Source organism: Microtus ochrogaster, chromosome 16, assembly GCF_000317375.1.
Source record: "Microtus ochrogaster isolate Prairie Vole_2 chromosome 16, MicOch1.0, whole genome shotgun sequence".
Lineage (NCBI taxonomy): Eukaryota > Metazoa > Chordata > Mammalia > Rodentia > Cricetidae > Microtus > Microtus ochrogaster.
The window spans coordinates 23,299,560-23,314,490 of NC_022018.1; the positions used below are offsets into that span (position 1 = coordinate 23,299,560).

General features: G+C 40.4%; 1 protein-coding gene across 1 annotated transcript in view; it reads right to left on the minus strand.

Moving 5' to 3' along the window:
• Cdc123 (cell division cycle 123) overlaps positions 1-14,931 on the minus strand; it is a 45,510-nt gene that overhangs the window by 6,619 nt on the left and 23,960 nt on the right. Inside the window, exons 8-10 of the mRNA XM_005354860.3 lie at positions 11,149-11,224; positions 8,209-8,331; positions 6,793-6,821 (exon numbers count right to left, since the gene is read on the minus strand). Of these exons, the coding sequence (XP_005354917.1) occupies positions 6,793-6,821; positions 8,209-8,331; positions 11,149-11,224 (228 nt within the window). The remainder of the gene's footprint in view (positions 1-6,792; positions 6,822-8,208; positions 8,332-11,148; positions 11,225-14,931) is intronic.

Here is a 14,931-nt window from a genome sequence, read left to right on the forward strand (position 1 = left end):
GCTATGTTCAGCAAGTCGGGTTTTATCCCATGAAAAGAATCCCTTTAAATATACAGACAACAACTGTGAAAAAGAGGGGAGAATCCCCAGTAGCCAGAAAGGAAAGGAGTCTAAAAACCAGAGGGAAGAGTCTAGTTGAGGAGCAGGAGCTTAGGGAGCTTAGAATTCCTCCCAGGAATCCAAGGGCAAGGGTTTCAACACCACACAACAGGCAGGGACTGGCCCAAAGGAGGGACTTAGGACTAGGGAGCAACTTCAGAGGGCTCAAGTTGATGTGCCAGGCTTTGTTGACGCCCCAGTGGAGCCTTACCCTCTCTGAGGGTAGATGTGGGATAGAGAGGGGAAAGGTGAGAGGAGCGGAAGGAGGGAAGGAGGGAAGGAAGAACTGGAATTGGTATGCAGATTGAAAAAAGATTGTTTCTATATAAAAAAGTAAATTAAAATAAACAGATAAATAAATAGATAGATAAATAAATGAATGGCTGGAGAGATGGCTTAGAAGTTAAGAGCACTGGCTATTCTTCCTGAGGTCCTGAGTTCAATTTCCAGCAACCACATGGTGGCTCACAATCATCTATAATGAGATTTGGTGCTCTCTTATGACATGCAGGAATATGTATCAGAACACCATATACATAATCAATAAAATCTTTAAAGAAAATGTGCCAAAAAAGAAAGAAAAATAAATGCCTACCAACTGACTGGGAACCAAAGGCATCGTCTTTCTCCAGAGTTTGAGAAACATGATAGGAGCAAATGGAAATTCTGATCTCTAAAGTCCTTAGGATTCTCACAAGTAAAAGCTCATTAAAGATTAATTCAAAGTAAAACCAACAAAATGAACGATGAGATTAAAGGAAACAACATGGGTGAAAGTCTGCAAATATAGCAGAGACTAAAACCCCAAGATCTTAGGTGGGAAAAACATCATACTGAGAGATAATAAGAATAAAAATACTGATGTTAGGACAATTGAATAAGGTCTAGAAAAAGACAAAATTGGATCCATATTGCACAGCAAACAGATAAATGAAAAAATACTAAAGAAATCAAAGACTTAAACATAAAGCAAGAACTCAAACTAGAGGAGCTAAGAATGGTGGCTCACACTTGTAATTAACTGCAGTCAGGAAACTGAGGCAGGACTGCCTTGAGTTCAAGGTCAGGCTGCACTACTTGGAAGGATCCTGTCTCAAAACAAACCAAAAGACTCCCCATATAATCCAACAATATTCTGTTTATAAGACAGCTAAACATAAAAACATAAAAAAGATGAACTCACAAAACAATCCCAAGCCTGCCATACTATTGATATCAGATAAAATATATAATGAAGGGCTGGAGAGATGGCTCAGTGGTTAAGCGCATTGCCTGCTCTTCCAAAGGTCCTGAGTTCAATTCCCAGCAACCACATGGTGGCTCACAACCATCTGTAATGAGGTCTGGCACCCTCTTCTGGCCTGTAGGCATACAGACAGAACATTGTATAATAAATAAATAAATATTAAAAAAAATATATATATAATGAAAAACATATTAGGAATAGAGAGAGCCCCTACTTAATGGTAAGATTTCACTTGAAATGATCTGTCATGGTTAACCTCAACTGTCCATTTGCTTGGACTGAGAGACACCCAGGAGATTGGTAAAGCATATTTCTGGATTTATCACCGAGGGTAAGTCCACAGATGACTGCTACAAAAGTCAGGGACTGAAGGAGAAAAACCCACCTTGAATATAGGCAGCAAAGGCCAAAGAAAGGGTCCTTGGAGGGAAAATAAAAAGCAGACAGAAGTCCATCGGTGTAGCGCTGGCCCATGCACTCTTTCTTTCTCTGCTTCCTGGCATTCATGAGCTGAGCAGCTCTGCTCTACTCTACCACCTCATTCTCTAGTGTCTCAGTCACCAAAGGTTCACAGTGATGGGGCCAAATGGCCATGGACTGAAACTGTGAGCCAATATCCATATGTCCTACTTTGTTCTATGTTTCTTCAAAATAATAAAGGCTGACACAGAAAAATTAGTGTTATCTAAGAACATACCTTCAAAGTAGAGAAGAAGAAACTAACACAACTAGAAAGCAAGGTATTTGAGTAGACATTGGATTTTTTCCATGTGATAAAGTCTACACATCTATAAAAATAAACAAACGGCACAAAGAACCCGTTCCCTCCTGGTCTGCTGCACCAGTTTATCGGTTCATTGACAATACTGCTCATTGGCAACCCCAGCCCTTCCCCCAAAGTGCACTGAGTTTACAGAGATCCACCAGCACCATTCCCTCTAAAAGCTGCAGATTTTAGGAACAAGCTTGATCTAGATATAGCTACCTGTAGAATATAGCACACACAAGCTGAACTTCCTTTGGCAAGCACACATACAAAGTTTCCAAGGGCATGATCAAGTTATAAAGTCAAACTTACAAAAGCAAGACTCAAAACTAAACATATATTCTGTCCAAAGAGCAATGAAACTACAAGTTAATAACAATACAACACATCTGAAAAGGGGGGGGGGAGAGGGAGAGGGAGAGAGAGACAGAGAGAGAGAGAGAGAGACAGAGACAGAGACAGAGACAGAGAAATTTGTTTTTTAAGACTTTAAAACAGGACTGGAGAGATGGCTCAGAGGTTAAGAGCAATAGCTGCTCTTCCAGAGGTCCTGAGTTCAATTCCCAGCAACCACATGGTATCTCATCTGTAGTGAGATCTGGTGCCCTCCTCTGGTGTGTGTCACATAATAAATCTTTAAAAAAAATTGAGAGACTGAAAAAAAAAAAGGTCTATAAAATAACAGACAGATGGATCTCTGAGTTTCAGGCCAAATTGTTCTACATAGTGAGTTGTGAGTTCTAGGTCAGCTAGAGCTACATAGCAAAACCCTGTCTCACAAAAACAGAAAAAAGAAGAATGCACATAATGACTAAATTCTACTGGTATGTACCATCCCTGTGGGAACGTCAGAGAGTATTTTCCACAGCCCTATTTCAGAAGTACTGAGTGGGTAGGTCACCAATGTGACGAGTACGGAACAGGACTCTGCAGACTAAATCAACTTGTCCAACACAATAAACACAGTTGCATCAAAGTGTCGCCAGGTACAAACACACCTCAGCTATATTTCATGAACCAGAACACTTACATACATGAGTTAGCTTTCTACAAGAATAGCTTCACAATAATATATTCAAGAAAGTGTCTAACAAACTCTGATACACGTGCCATTGAGTAAATGCAAATGAGTTGTACAATATGGTCTAAATCTCTGAACAGGAACTGTCAGGATGTTTAGACTGGCGTGCTTCTCACTTTTAAAAATGTAACTAGTTTTGGATCCGCACAATCTCAGCTACCATTACTCATGGACTCGTCCAACTTTACGTTAAGAAATTCCTCAATTCTTTTACAGGCGAAACAGCTGCCTCACCTGTCAGCCCTACTAAGTCAGTGATCACGACACCTGCCAGGGACAGGAGGAGACAGCTTGCCTGATTTCAACATTTCCAAGTGGCAGTATATGAAATAACTGGTTTAGTAGCTGTACAATGTGGGCAGACATTGTCTGCCCACAACACATACCTCACAGCATTAGACAGACAGATATGGGATTAAATAATACTAACAGCCTTCTGGGAAAAGAGTGTGTTCTAGACAGTAGGCTGGGTTCATCCTGCTTTAATTGCCTTGATGCTGCCTGCAGCAGGCCAGTCCTCACATTTACATGTCTGCCACTTCCATGTCAAGATAATAAACTCCTCCACTGTCCGAGGTTATGCTGATTGAAACTTTCTGTCAGAAGCGCAGCAGCTGGCACAGCGGATTCATAAATGCTGGTCGTGTGAGCGATCTGCCAGTCTGCAGTAAGACGCAGAGCTGAGTGATAGCCAGGGACTCTGGGCTGCAGGATCAGATTTCTACCCATGAACTCACCACCGCCTCCCATTCTTAGGAGGTTTATTTCCACACAGCTGAAACTTTCCAAGCATCATTCCTGTCTGTACCCCGCTTCATCTGTCTATTTGTGTATGCGTGATGTGTGTATGTACACACGCAAACCAGAGGCTTACACTAAGGTATTTCTCTCCACTCGACTCATTGAGGCAGGGTCTCTCACTGGACCTAGAGCTTGCTGGGTTTACAGCACTCCAGAGTGCTACACCATGACCGCCCAACCTTTCCATGGGTTCTGAGGGTCTGAACTCCGACCATCATGCTTGCACAGCAAACACTTTATCCACTTTAACTACCTTAGCCATCTTCCCAGCCCCAACTCATCTCACTTTCTAACGCTCAGATCCACCTTCACTCTAGAGGCAGAGAGGTGAGCACAGACAGTGGCGAGAGGACAAAATTCTACGAGCCACATCGCTTGGTCAGAAAGAATTCACAGCTACGACAGGCGTCACAGTCGCATGCTGGAGTGGGAATGCGACACCGGCTGGTGAACGGGTCGGGCATGAGAAAATCTATCTCCAACAGCTCAGTCACCAGGCTGACTCACAGGACAACATTCAGACTGAGGCTTCTCTGAGAGCCTCACATGGCTTAGACAATGAAATCTCTGCTGTAGGAAGTTTGTATGAAGTCAGGCTTTTGTTTTCTTTTTCATCTCACCAGTTTGTATCACTTTTAAGATGTTAAGTAAAAGTGTTAGACGTTTCTCAGAAGAAGATACACAGATGGCCAACAGACTCAAAAACACTCAATCCACCCACCAGAGGTGTGCAAATGAAAGCTAATGAGATTGCCCAGCGCCAGCCGCAACAGCTGCTATCAGAAAGAACAAAGATAACAAGTGCCGGCAAGGATTTGGGGAACAGTGAGTCCTCATGTTCCTGGGAGGACCGTACGCTAGTTCAGCCCATGAGGAGCAACATGGAAGTTCCACAAAAAGTTAAAAACAGGCCTCCTCTCAGCCTGTAAAGGCACTTGCTGACAATGCCAATGACCTGGGTTTGACTTCTGAACCCACATGGTGGAGAGGACACGCAAGTGCATCCACACTCTCACACATTATCAACGTAAATAAATAAATAAATAAATAAATAAATAAATAAATAAATAAATAAATAAATAAATAACGGAAGAACCGTATGACCCAGCAATCCCAGTCCTTGGCATACATCCAAGGAGAATTCAGTACCTGAAGAAACCACTGTCTCCCATCTTTATTCGCAACACTACTGACAATAACCTGTAAGTGTGGACAGCTTAAGGGCCAGTCAGCTGATAAATGGGTAAAGAAAATATGATCCAAATACACAACAGAATAATGTTGAGCAATAAAAAAACCTGCTACCCAGTTATCTGAGGCAACACTGATGAACTGGAAGACTTATGTAAGGGAACTAACTGAGCCAGGCAAGGGCGAATACCACATGACCTCATTCACATTAGAAATCAAACCAAGAATCTCACAGGAGTCAAGAGTAGAAATGTGGCTACCAGAGGGTGGGTAGACAGAAAGACGGGCAGATGTTGATCAATGTACAAAGTTAATATAGAGGAATAAGAAATTCTGATGTGTTACTGCACAGCAGGGGGACTATTGGGATGTCCAACCTTTTAACACTGGGATAGGATATTGTCACCCAAATGTATTGGGTCCCATTAATAGCTATCCTGGGACACATGTGACCACAGGCTGCAGGTTGGAAATGCCTTCTACATAATGATGATGTTCCGTGTTGTTCAAGAGAATTTTGAATGTTCTTACCATAAAGAATTACAAATATTTGAGCAGAAAGCTGTTTACCCAGAACTAAACATTACATAATGCAGACATGCATTGAAATGTTAAATTCATCTAATTTTTATGTTTTTATGTATTAGATAAAAATCAATTTAAGTTAAAAATGTCAACCTGGGCTGGGGAGGTACCTCACAGTTACGGGGGCCCAAGTTTAATCCCCAGAAACCACAGAAAAATGGCAGGTATGGTTGGTACACATTTGTAAGCCAGCACTGGGGAGGTGAGACAGGAAGACCCTGAGGCTCACTGCCTAGCTGGCCTCACTTAATTGATGAGATCCAGGCCAATGACACTTGCTTCCTCAGTGGAGACAGGTATTTCTGAGGATGTTCCCTGAGGTTGTTCTTTTTTTCTATGTGCACAACCCACCTGCAACATACAGCATGTGTGACGTTCCCACATATGAATACAATATACACACACTCATTTAAAAATTTAAAGGATAAATATTAAAGAAAAAAATAAAGAAGAAATGTAAACAAGATCACATCTTTAGTCTAAAGCAAGTCATGCAAAGAACCCTTTAGTTGACTTTAAAAGAAAGAAATTAAGTACCAAATTCCTGGCCAGTTAAGTGTGTACAATGAATTATTTTCAGCAGGGTCAGACCTCCCAAAAAGCATGAGGAAGGATATAAAGTAGCCACTTATTTATCTACTTGTTCCTTTACTAGTCCCTACATTGAGGGCACATAGCCATATCCCTGAGATCAGATGAGATCAGGCACATTCAGGGTCGTATGGCCATAGACCATAATCCCAACACACAGGAGCAATGGTAGGAAGGCCATGAGTTCAAAGCCAACCTGGTTTACATAACAAGATCCAGGCCAGCAGAGCTACACAGAAAGACAGTTGCAAAAATAAGAACGCTGAGTTTCTTCATGTTGGGCATGCTATGTAAGGAGTAACCTTGCAGTGTGAATTCCCAGACCCCAGCTTGAGAACACATTTCTTGAGCAGCAGACCATCGTGGCCTTAATGGTTGTGCACTCTGCTCGCCCTTCCTTGTTTTAAAGCAGGTTAACTACAGTCTACTTACCCTACTGTCTCTGTATATATCGAACACAACTGCAAAGAAAAAAAACTCAGTTACTAATAAACTAATACTTTTATAATCCACATCTTTTGTTGAAACTCAACTTCGGATTTTCCACAGGGCAGGGAACCCTGACTGCTCTTCAGACTCGAGAGGGAGGGAGAGAGGAGGGGGGGCAGGTTAGGAGGGGGGGAGGTTGGGGGGGGGGAGAGTGGGGGGAGTGGGAGGCTGGGAGGAGGCGGAAATTTTTTTTTTCTTTCTTAATAAAAAAAAAAAAAAAAAAAAAAAATAAAAAAATTAAAAAAAAGATTTTACCCTGTAGAAAGTAATTATATGATCATGTCATATAGTTTTTTTTCTTAGTATTTTTTTTCTGAACAGTTCTCCCATCTTTAGATGTCATACATCTAAATACATACATTCTCGATATCTTTACTCTCCTGTGAAAACAAAAAATAAAACTCTACCCAAACACTAAAAAAAAAAAAAAAAAAAAGAAACTCAAGTACATTTTATTACTAAACACAGCAGATCATTAGCCTTGAATACTTAACTCTTCTAGATCTCTAAACTCAGTCAGGAATGGTGGCCCACATTCCTTAGCACTGGGGAAACTAAGGCAGGAGGATTGCTGTAAGGTCAGGGTCAGCTTGAATCACCAGTGGTATCCAGGCCAGTGGACTATAGTGTGAGACCCTGTCCCAAAACATCAATTAACCGACTCACTGATGAAACAAAATTCCAGACATAAAAGCATTCTGTGCTGTACTCTCTGTTTAACTGCCTCTTTCTTCTCTACCCGCAACTGTAATGATTCCTCATACTTAAAAATGCAAACCGAACGCCAACATCATCTGAACCAGTTGCTTCCATGGGCAGAGGAAGCTGTCACCAAGAGAAATACTAATAAAAGGAGCATCCATTACTTATCTGAGGCGTGAAATGAGTAAAATTTGTCATAAGAAAGCACAAAATGTAATTATAGGACAGCACAATTCATCTTCCTTTTTAATTAAATCTGCTACGGAACTCAGTTGTGGCAAGTAGAAAAGGCATAAATCATAGATATAATTCTAAGCTATTCAAAAACTCTCTTACACACCACAAACTTTCAGTTCCTCAAAACACCCCCAGCTGTATGCTCTGCGACCCCTGCTGTCTCTGATTATACAGACAGATGCTAAAATAGAGAAGCACCCTGAGGAATGCAAACATCTACAAGCACGGAGAGAGAACTGCACTGGCATCAAATCATGTTACCTGACTAAATGAGGTGAAACGCACACAGAAATCACCAGGATATCAACTGGTGATAGAAGCACGCTAAGAGCACAGACTTTGAGCCTAGTGTACAGACGGACCACAGTGAGTGAGGCTCAGTGACCAGTCTCACGTCACTGCACTGACAGAGATACTCACAGTCTTCATCTAAGAACTTATACTGTATGTGTTCCTTGAAAAAGTCTTGAATACATCTGAGAATTTCTTCTTTTTGTTTAGAAATATGATCATAGTATTGCGTGTAGTCCCTCTGAGAAATACCTGGCAAGAGAACATTCCACAGATGTTATTATACAATGCTCCTAAAACACCAACATGTAATTCAAAGTAGTAATCAAAGCCATTAAGGCTGACCAAAAGGCCAAGCAGGTGAACACTGCAGCACAAATGACTCAACCACAGAGGTCATGTGGATAAGAAAATCTTTAGCTCCACAATGCCATGCAGTCTTAATTTTGGAAGTAGTTATTTTATTTAGCAGAATGGAAAGAATTCAGTCACAAAAAGCTTGTTGAGTAAAACATGCAAGTGGTAACTCTAAACCTGTGCATATGCACTTTTATTTTTCTAAGAGTCTTTTCAAATCGATAGCCTCTTCCACTGGGGAGGGAGTAGCCCTCTCACATACCCGCCTTCTTCACGCTCTCTCTGTAAAAGCAGTTTATTCTTCCTGTTTTGGGGAAGCTGATCTATCTTTAGAGGCTGATCTTTCAAGTCACAGAAAATCAAATATTCCTTTTTAAAAAGTGAAAGGGCTGTTGAATGAATTCAAGTCCTAGGGAAAAGGTTTCTACTATAAAGAAAGGCTTCCTTAGCCACACACCTAGGTCTCTTTCTGCCTACTTAAACTAAGGACTATCTAACAGTCAAAATGCCTACATTTATTTTACTTATGGAAATGAATGCTGATATCACATTCAACAAACAGTGGTGTGATGTGGGATTTCCCCATTGTATGCTGTGAATATTACCATTGGTTAATAAAGAAGCTGCTTTGGTCTATGGCAGGGCAGAATATAGCAAGGTGGGAAATCCAAGCAGAGATAGAGGAGAAAAGAAGGCAGAGTCGGGGAGATGCCATGTAGCAGCTGAAGAAGAAAGATGCCAGAACCTTAACGGTAAACCATGAGTCTCATGGTAAAATAGAAAATAATAGAAATGGGTTAATTTAAGATGTAAGAGCTTGCTAGGAATACACTTGAGTCATTGGTCAAACAGTATTGTAATTAATATAGTTTTGTGTGATTATTCGCATCTGGGTGGCCAGGAAACAAAATCACAGTCCCTGTTTATAGTGGTGAGCTGATATTCAATTATACTTCCCTTTGTTAACAAGTTTATTTTATACAACACATGCAGAGATCCACAGCCAAACATTAGACAGAGCTCAGGAAATCCTGTGGATGAGGGGGAGGAAGGATTGTAGGAGCCAGAGAGGTCAAGACCATTACAAGAAAACCCACAGAATCTACTAACCTGGTCTTATAGGGGCTCACAGAGACTAAATCAACAACCAGGGAACCTGCATGGAACTGACTTAGGCCCTCTGCATATATGTTACAGTTGTGTAGGTTGGTCTTCTGTGGGACTCCTAACAGAGAAAGCAGGGGCTGTCTCCGAGTCATTGCTGGCTTTTGGAACCCTGTTCTTTATACTGGGTTGCCTTGTCCTGCCTTAATACAAGGGGAGGTCCAGTCTTACTGCACTTGATATTCCATGCTTAGCTGATATCTATGGGAGGTCTGCCCTTTTCCTAAGAGAAATGAGGAGGAGTAGATTGGGGGAATAGGAAGGAGAGTGGGGGGAGCTGGGAGGAGAAGAGGGAGGGGAAACCTCAGTTGGGATGTAAAATAATAATAATAATAATAATAAATCATTAAAAATACATTGGAAAATTTTAAAAGAAATTATCTTCAGCATTTAGCTTGAATAAGTGATAGCTAACAAAATAATAACTTCAGAGGCAAGAACACAATGTACTTGTTTGTTGAATATATTTTTTTTTTTTGCTCATGTAATAAACAGTGCCCTACTAACAGAAATAAAGATTGTAGGGGGCTGGAGAGATGTCTCAGTTAAGAGTACAGACGGTTCTTGAGTACAGAGGACAGCACCCACGTTAAGACTTCTTAGGATTAACTCCCTCAGCTTCAGCTCCAGGAAATCCAATGGGCACCTGTACTATGTGTGTATAACCCCACACAGAAACACAGATACACGACTAAATAAAATAAATCTTTTTTAAAGAAAGAAAGACTGTTAAAACTTGGCTTTTTATGATGTTTATAAGCACATTATAGCTAGTAACACAAAACTTTCTAATATTACAGACACTGTGTGTTGAGATTGGGAACAGTTGTCCCCTCAATCTCTAGAGTCCAGACAAGACTAACAATGCCGCCTTCCTGTGTGGAAGTCGAACATAGGCTCGGGACCCTCAGTAACACAGGGCCCAAGACTCTATCAAACAGAGGCAGCAGCTGGCAGCAAAACTGCCCTAATCACTTAAAAGTTACTTCCTTCAAAAGCTTGCCTTCTTTTCTTTAGCTATTTTATTATTTAATGAAACATGACAATTGTACTTACTTATGAAATAGTGTGATGTGACATTTTGAAATATGTATGATAAAAATGATAAAATATATATTCACACAATGAAATACAATTTGATCACAAAAGAACAAAATTCTAAAATTTATTAACATAGTTATCCTTCTCTTTTAAAAACAAAATATTAATCATTTAAATGTTTATGTGTATGTGTGTGTGTATATGTGTGTATTTTCCTGTTCAGGCATGTGTGAACACACCCCTGCAAGCAAACAAGTTCATGTGGTGGTCAAGAACAACCTACGGGAGTTAGCTCTCTCCTTCCACCATGTAGGCTCCAGAAACTGAATTTAGGTCATCAGACCTGGTGACCTGGACCCACTGAACCACCTCACCAGCCATCTTCTTTTGGAGATTACTTTGGGTTTAGGGCTGTAACAGAGCACTTGCCTAGCACATACCAGGATCTCGGTTCAATTTCTGGAAACACATACACATTAAAGATTACCTTCAAGGATAAAAACTCACCAATAAGCTTGTTTTCCTTGACAAAACATCGGAATTCAGCTCCAGGAATTAATTCACACCATTTTCGGAGGACAAGCTATGGACAAATGGATAAATATAACAGAAGTATACCAGAAGACCCTTTCAGACCCTTTCACATCAAGACCTTATTGTGATGATGCCATAAAAGTGGTTTGAGAAAAAGAGGCCACTTAAACAGAGATGTGACATGAGACGCAGGCAACAGAGCTGCGACTTATCATTCTAATAAGAAGAAATTGTTCTGAAACACTTTAGGACAAAACACATTCTTGTCCAGTTGGGGTTTGGGTTTGGCTCAGTGGTGAACACTTGCTTGAGCACGCTTCTTAAGAAGCTCAAAGCCCTTAGAGTATCCCAGTCAAAACACTCATTTTGAGAGATCAGAAATGCATTGAATCAAGCCTTGCAAATGTGGTATTTTAAAAACATGATAAAAGGCAGGAGAGATGGTTCAGTAGTTAAGAGCACTTGTTGCTCTTGTAGAGAACCTGGGTTCAGTTCCCAGAACCCACATGGCAGTCCACAATCTCCTGTAACTCCAGTTCTAGGGGATCTATGCCCTTTTCTGACCTCCATAGGCACCTAGCACATACACGATACATAGACATATATGTTGGTAAAACACATATAAAATAAAATTAACAGCCGGGTAGTGGTGGCGCACGCCTTTAATCCCAGCACTTGGGAGGCAGAGGCAGGTGGATCTCTGTGAGTTCGAGACCAGCCTGGTCTACAAGAGCTAGTTCCAGGACAGGCTCCAAAACCACAGAGAAACCCTGTCTCAAAAAACCAAAAAAAAAATAATAATAATAATAGTAAAATTAACAAATTAAATTAAAAAATAAAAATAAACATCAAACTAAAATATTATACATTCTTTTTTTAAAAAATATTTATCTATTTATTATGTATAAAATATTCTGTCTGCATGTATGTCTGCAGGCCAGAGGAGGGCACCAGACCTCATTACAGATGGTTGTGAGCCACCATGTGGTTGCTGGGAATTGAACTCAGGACCTTTGGAAGAGCAGGCAATGCTCTTAACCACTGAGCCATCTCTCCAGCCCCAATATTATACATTCTTATGTATTAAAGTTGGCCTTGGAATAGGGTATGTGTGAAAATATGGCCATGGAAATTTTATTTAGCAACAAATACACTACTATAGCACATTAACAGCAACAAGCAACGCACACAGTGGTTGATTTTAAAGCACAAAGGGGTAGAGTCTTTCTCCTTGCCCAGTCTTTCTGTTGTCCTCAGAAGCAGCCAGAACTTTCTGGTTCTTATTTGTCTTTCTAGAATAGTCCAGGAATACGTAAGTATATAGCATATGGAAACATTTTTAAAAATACAGACAGAAGCATATGTTACATGGGATTCTACTTGCAACATTTTTCACTTTAATTACTTGAGGAATATCACTTCCCTAGCTTTAACTCTTGTGTTCTTACCATGATGATGCTGTTTCAAAACAAAAGCAATTCAACGGCAAAGGACTGGTAAGCAAATCTTAACTTTAAACGATGACATTCCAGCCAGTATTATACTTTAATGAAAGACTAAAGAAGCAGGACCAAGGCCCTGCCTCAAGTGATGTGTCAGACTTTGTTGACTCCCCATGGAAGCCTTATGCTCTCTGAGGAGTGGATGAAGGGTGGGGTGGGTGGAAAGTGGGGACATGGGAGGAGGGGAGGGAGTACGAACTGAGATTGGTATGTAAAATGAGAAAAAGATTATTTAAAAAAAAGGAAGGAAGGAAGGAAGGAAAGAAGAAAGGAAGGAAAGAAGGAAGAATACTAAAAAACAGTCTTTACAGTTCTTGTACAGCTAGCACCAAGTCCAGCAGGTGCTTCACAGGAAGTGTGCAGCAAAGCAGTAGGTGTAAATATGTAATATGCATATAAATAATGCTATAAAAGACTGCATAATGACATAGGAAAATAACACTCTGGAAATCGGTAGGAAAAAAGTCCACACTGGCATATAAAGATCCCAGTAACAAACACTCTAAGACCCACTAACTGTTTGGTGACCTAATAATAAGTTCAATATCCTACAATAACCAGAAGATGTATGGCTATAGTTATTCAACAAAATGAATATTCAATTCAGGGAGTGTTGGTGAACAATATTTTTTCTTTTGTGATACTGGGAACACACCTAGAGCCTAAAGCATGGCACACAAACTAGGCTGCTTGATGAAAACACGTATATGCAGAGATGTCTAGAAGCAAATAATGAAAAATTTTAATCATGGCACTGAACCTAAGACATTATAAAAACCAAATATGAAAATGTTTTGCAATTAACAAGCATAGACAATTATACTTGCTTCAAATTTTTCAGAAATACTGTATTTTAATAATGCAAATTAAAAAAAGAATCTAGAGTATATAAGTGATAGCCTACTATGTAGCATTTAAAGGACAAGAAAACTCTAGATTTAACTGATTAGTTAAGAAATTAGCTGTATTTAAGAATAGTACCCATTTGAGAGATATTTATATGTACATTTTCAAAACAACGGAGTAAAAGCAGGAGTCTGCAATGACTACAATGCCTTCTAAAGCTGGGCCATTACTTTCCATTCTTCGGCATGTTCTTTCCAGGATGGTGACTGATACAGAGGGAAAGCGAGGATAAGGGTTTTCCTGTCAGTGTAATTTGGATTTGGAGTCTCCCTCACAGGACCCTACTTTTCCACTGCTTGCTCTCCGGCTTGTGGTGCTATTTGGAAGGCTGTGGAGGAGCTGGTAGGTGGTGGCCCTGGCTAGCAGACACAGGTCACAGCACAGTACAGGCTCTGAATCAGACTTGATTGGGTAAAAAGCACAAAGGTGTTGTAGAAATTATTTTAAGATGTGTTACATTTGTTTATGCTATGGAACATTTGTTTAATGATGCAAAGATGTGCTGCATTCTTTTATGTTTCATTTGTTTAACTCTGTGAAGCTGTGATTCTTTGCCTGTCTAAAACACCTGATGGTCTAATAAAGAGCTGACTGGCCAATAGTGAGGCAGGAGCAAGGATAGCTGGGGCTGGCAGGCAGGATAAACACAGAAGGAGCAAGAGAACAAGGAGAGGAGGATGCTAGGGGCCACCCAGTCACCCAGCCAGTCACAGAGTAAGAATGAAACTAAGACATACAGAAGAAAAAAAGATAAAAGTCCAGAGGCAAAAGATAGAAGGGATATTTTAAGATAAGAAAAGATGGCTAGAAACAAGCCAAGTTAAGGCCGAGCCTTTATAAGTAATAATAAGACTCCACATGTATTTATTTGGGAGCTGGGTGGCATGACCCCGAAAAAAGCAAAAAGAGTAAAAAAAAATCCAACAACACAAAGACATTTATTTTATTAAAGAATGTGTATATTCTAATATATAGCCTATAAATGGTACATACTCATTTTTCTTTCTCTGGTGGTTTGAAAAGAATGGCCACCATAGGCTCATAGATTTGAATGCCAGGGAGTGGCTCTACTAGTAGGTGTGGCCTTGTTAGAGGAAGTGTGTCACTGGGCTTTAAGGTTTCAAATGCTCCAGCCAGGCCCAGTGCTGCTTGCCCATCTGGATGAAGAACTCTCCAGCACCTGTCTGCCTGCATGTCACCATGTTTCCCACAATGACAATAATGGACGAAACCTCTGAAACTGCAAGCAAACCCTAATTAAATGTTTTCTTTTATAAGAGTTGTCATGGTCATGGTATCTCTTTACAACCACAGAACATTGACTAAGATTCTGATTCTCTCTCTCTCT